The sequence below is a fragment of the Nannospalax galili genome, unplaced genomic scaffold, assembly GCF_000622305.1.
Source record: "Nannospalax galili isolate Female #2095 unplaced genomic scaffold, S.galili_v1.0 scaffold732, whole genome shotgun sequence".
Taxonomy (NCBI): Eukaryota; Metazoa; Chordata; class Mammalia; order Rodentia; family Spalacidae; genus Nannospalax; species Nannospalax galili.
Genome location: NW_008330574.1, coordinates 111,418 through 116,271, shown reverse-complemented (window position 1 = coordinate 116,271; position 4,854 = coordinate 111,418). Strand labels below are relative to the sequence as shown.

The 4,854-nt window shown below is 45.2% G+C and overlaps 1 protein-coding gene across 2 annotated transcripts; it reads right to left on the bottom strand.

Annotated features, from left to right (window-relative positions):
• Nucleotides 1-2,683: 2,683 nt before the first annotated feature.
• Nucleotides 2,684-4,854, bottom strand: Hypk (huntingtin interacting protein K). Of its 2 annotated transcripts, XM_008849031.3 has the most exons (4): nt 3,940-4,305; nt 3,658-3,713; nt 3,330-3,381; nt 2,684-2,848 (listed from the first exon to the last, which is right to left on the bottom strand). In XM_008849031.3, exons 1-4 carry the CDS (start codon nt 4,123-4,125, stop codon nt 2,753-2,755), a joined length of 390 nt encoding a protein of 129 aa, XP_008847253.1. In that variant the 5' UTR covers nt 4,126-4,305; the 3' UTR covers nt 2,684-2,752. The 2 variants fall into 2 exon arrangements, with proteins under 2 accessions (XP_008847253.1, XP_008847258.1); XM_008849036.2 differs by lacking the exons at nt 2,684-2,848; nt 3,658-3,713 and having other exon boundaries at nt 3,322-3,381; nt 3,940-4,854.

Sequence of the window (4,854 nt, the reverse complement as noted above, 5' to 3'; positions counted from 1 at the left end):
GTATGTGTGTGTGTAATAAAAGAACCACACTGGGAATTTTTTCCAAAAATTTATTTAATCTGTAAAAGTATTTTGCTTGCACATATGTTTATGTGTACCAGGGAGACTAGAAAAGGACACCAGAGCTACCATGTGTGGTGTGGAGCTGGGAACTGAACCTGGATCCTCTGTAAGAGCAGTAAGCACTCTTAACCACTAAGCCATCTCTCCAGTCCCTCACTGGAAAATTTTTTTTTCTTTTGTCTTTTTGAGACAGGGTCTCCCTGTAGCCCCAGCTGTCCTGGAACTCACTACGTAGACCAGGCTGGCCTCGAACTCACAGAGATCCACCTGCCTCTACTTCCCAATTGCTCAGACGATAGGCGTGCACCACCACGCCCGGCTTTGGATTTCTTTTTTTTTTTTTGGTCTTTTTGAGATGGAAATATTTTTAACATAATATTGGAAACAAAATGTAGAAACTAACAGCCATTAACAATCTAATAATTAAAATAACTTATAGTGGGCTGGAGAAATGGCTCAGCAGTTAAGAACACTGACCATTCTTGCAGAAGACCCAGATTCAAATCCCAGCACCCACATGGCAGCCAACAACTGTCCATAACTCCAGTTCCTGTGGGTCCAACAGCCTCTTCTGTTTTCCATGAGCTTTGCATGACACGGGTGCACTTAGCTACATGTAAGCATAACACTCATTCATACACATAAATATAATAAATAAAATATTTAAAATAACATCTAGCCAGGCATGGTGGCACATTATAATTCCAACACTTGGGAAGTAGCAGCAAGATTAGGAATTCAGTCATCTTTGGCCACTAGTTCAGGGCCAGCCTAGACTACATGAAACCCTGTCTCAAAAAAAGACAAGAAAGAGGAAGAAAAAGTGAGGTCGGGGAGCAGGGGCTTTGCTGTGGGTCAGGCCTGCATGGCTGGCTAGGCTGAAGTGGCTCTGACTCAGGGTAGCAGGGAAGTTGTCAGGTTTTTTTTTTTCTCCCCTCCCCTAAACTAGGGTTTAAACCCAGAGCCTGGTGTATGCTAGTCAAGTGCTCTACCACCAAGCTATACTCCCAGACTTCAAATATACAAACAAGATCCTAGGCCAGCAAAATGGATCATTGGGTAAAGTTACTTGAACCTGAGTTAATTCCAGGGACCCACAAGGTGGCAGTAGGAAACCCACTCCCACAAATTTTCCTCTTCCACCTGAGCAGTGCGGCATATGTGCATACATACACATACATACAATAAATGCGAGTTTCAGATCCTCTTACCCAAGCTTTCCAAGTAGCTGAAATTACAAATGTGCACCACCAGGCTCACAAGTGTCCCAGTGCCCACCACCTGCACATTGGAAATTAAATCCAGGACTTTACATATGCTAAACACTCAACCAGATAATATTCACAATCCTTACTAATTTGTATTTTGAGCATCCTTTGATTTCAGAAACTTAGGTATTACACAGGAATTAAGTAGTGCCCAGATTCATTCTGTGAGCAAATTCAGATGCACTTGATCACTTGATTACACTTGTTCTCTAAACTGTAGCTTGTATAATACAAACACTGACTTGTAAAATAGGTGTAGCTCAGGGACCAGAGAGATGGCTCAGCAGTTAAGAGCACCAGCTGCTCTTACAGAGGACCTGGGCCCAGTTCCTAGTATCAACATGGTGGCTAACAACTGTCCTTAACTCCAGTTCCAGGGATTAAAGGCATGGGCCACTACACCTGGCCCTGGTGTCAATTTTTCAATGACGTTTTAATCATGGAATATATATATTCCAGATAGATATAGATGACATAGATGGATAAATGATAAGCACTCCACAGATCACAAATTCAGGTCTAGCCTAGGTTATATCTCAAGATCCTACTGCAAGAAAGTCCCAAAAAACTTGTGTTACGGGCACTATGTACACCTGTTTATGCACATGGACACTGGAGGTCACTATTGGGTCATTTTCCTCTGTCACTCTCTACCCTTGCATTTTGGGACAGGGTCTCTCACTAAACCTGAAGCTCATGATTAGGCTAGGCTGGTTGCCCTTCTCAGCCCACCCCCAGTGCTGGGGGTACAGGAGCATGCCACCACCTCTGGCTTTTTTGGGGGGGCGGGGGGAGGGTTCTTAGGATTCAAACTCAAGACCTCGTGCTTCTGTGGGAGGCACTTTACCTACTAAGACATCTCCCCAGCCCTAATCTATCATTTTGATAATTTATGTTCCCACATGTAGTTAACATGCTTTACTCCAGCAGCATGTGAACTGGGGTGCTAACAGAAACAGTATTTCTTAGCTATCCTGGAGAGTTGGGAATGGTAGCTATAATCACAACACTCAAGAAGTGATAGTAGGGAAATCTGAGTTTGATACTAGCCTGGGCTATATAGTAAGAATATCAAAAGGAAAAAATGAAATACACTATCCCGGAGATGCACGCACTTGGATCTTTTGCAGAGGATCCAAATGTACACCCTGGAACCCATATGATGGAAGTAGAGCACCACAAGATGTCTTCAGACCTCTGAACAAGCACTGGCAGAAATGTGTCCACACACATAAAAATAAGAAAAAATTCAGAGCTTGTATTTGAACATTAGGTACTTTTCTACACTTGATTGTTCACATGGGTTTGTGAAAGGTCCAATATCAATGCCCAGCAAAACAATACATAGCTCATTTGATCCAAGATGATAAAATTTTTTATTTTAATAAGTTAGTCCAGAAAATGCCTGAAAAAGCACATTATCAATTGGTTAGGGCAATAAGAGCCTCTACCACATTGCCCATGTGTTCCCGCAAGCTCCTTTCTGCTGCTGCCCGAGAGATCTCCATCTCTGTCATCTGCAAAAAAAAAAAAAAAAAAAAGATAGCACATTACCTAAGCCACATCCCAGGCATAAACATACCAACAAACTTATGTCTCCACTTCCAGAAACAACTCGGAGGTTGGAGAAGTGTCTCAATGCTAAGAGCACTGGCTGCTCTTAACAGGTTTGAATCCCAGCACCCACATGGCAGCTAACAACTGTTAACTCCGGTTCCAGGGGATTTGACACCCTCTTCTGACCTCCGAGGGCACTGCACAACACAGATGCACTTAAACACATGCAGGCAATATACAAAAAATAAAATATAAAATTTCTATAAAAAAGCAACAACCCAGCAGGGCATGGTGGCACATGCCTTTAATCAGGGAGGCAGAGGCAGGTGGATCTCTGTGAGTTCAAGGCCAGCTGGGGCTACAGGGAGACCCTGTCTCCAAAAAAACACCCCAAATTAGGCAGTACTTCCCTTGTGCAGACATTAAAGCATTACTACTCACTATCAACTCCAGATCTTCCTTCTTGATTGTAACCTTTGCCAGTTCCTTCTCCCTGCAAATATTTATATACACCATCAGTCTTCATTCTGCCTAAGGAAGGCTCGTTCCCAGCTATACCTTAATTAAAATGACTGACTCCTGATGAACAATGTTGACCTAAAATAACGTGCCCATCTTCTATTATAGAGGTTTGGAAGGTGGCCAGGAGGCTTTCCTTCCACTAAAAACAAAGCTGTAAACCCAAGATCTGCAGGAACTGGGGAAAGACTTAAAACTTGTTTGTTGGAGTATAGGGGCTGGTAACAGTGGCTGTTTGCTTTAGACTTACCGCTCCTGTTTGGCCTTTTGCTCCCTGGACCGTCTATCTCCAATGACGGACATAGCCTATAGGAAAGACCAGTCTAGTTATCTTCTGCTTTGCTACCCACAATTCTAGGCACTTGAGATCCATTTAGGCGCAATCTCCGCCAAGCTCCTGTGAGTAAACCTCAGGCTCGCTTAGCCGCCTCACCTTACAGCCTCCTTCCCACAACAGCGGTGGACACGCCACGAGACTTAGCCTCACCCCCACCCGGTTCTCAAACTCTTAAGACGAGCTGCCCAAGCTCACCGTCTCCAGATTGGAACTCTGGATCTCTTTCTCCTCTGCATAGTCAGTGACCCGTTCCAGATCAGCTGCACCACTGTCATGCTTCCGTGGCTTCTCCGGAGGCCGCTCCGGGCCGCTGGTCTCCGTCTCTAACTCCAGCTCTACATCTCCCTCTGTCGCCATTTCGATCACGCCGTGCCGCCGCATAGGAACCCGCCTCGCAACTTCCGGTAACGCTTAGTTTCCACCCAGGGAAGGGGCGGGACAGGCGCTGGACCACACCTTTGTGTTCGCCTGGGGAAGCTTCGGAACTGGCGGTTCGCTTCTGACTTCCTTTCGGGGGTTGGAGTGTTTTCTGCAATCTCCTATAACTTATCTGTTAGCCACCCACACCACCCCAATGCACAACCTTCCTCTTCACCCAGGAACAAGCCCCTCATATACACCCACCAAGGAATTCTGTCCAACCAGAATGGTTTACGTCTAATCCTAAACCAATTAAAAAAACCTAATTCCCCGGAAGGCTAGACAAATAGCTCCCAAACTCGGAACACAGCCCGAATGACCCCATGTCTGAAGCCTGGCAAAGGCAGCCTCACAAGGGCATTTGCATTTACCACTTCATGGTGATCTTCTGAAAATGATTAGCCTGGCAAAGCAACAGTCCAATAAGCTAAAACCGTTAAGCTGCTACTTCCTCATCTACCTTTCCCGTGGTGAACCTACTTAAAACCCCAGGGACAAAGATACCGAGTGCAAAAGCTGTCACAGACCCCAACGTTTTCCTGTGCTTGGCACAGCAGCACCGTGAAGTCAGCGATGTTTTAGTGAAAATTCCCTTCTATCAGGTGAGAGGATGCTTGGGAGACAGGCTTGAAGCTCCCTTAACAAGAGATAGCTGAAAAACTGGAGGCATGGGATGACTGAAGCTGGGGA

Excerpts from the sequence above, each read along its gene's own strand:
- Hypk (XM_008849031.3), bottom strand. The coding sequence starts at position 4,125 with ATGCGGCGGCACGGCGTGATCGAAATGGCGACAGAGGGAGATGTAGAG. Across the intron at positions 3,714-3,939 it reads AGAGTTCCAATCTGGAGACG|GCTATGTCCGTCATTGGAGA; the intron begins GTGAGCTTGGGC and ends TCTTTCCTATAG. Across the intron at positions 2,849-3,329 it reads AGGAAGATCTGGAGTTGATA|ATGACAGAGATGGAGATCTC; the intron begins GTGAGTAGTAAT and ends TTTTTTTTGCAG.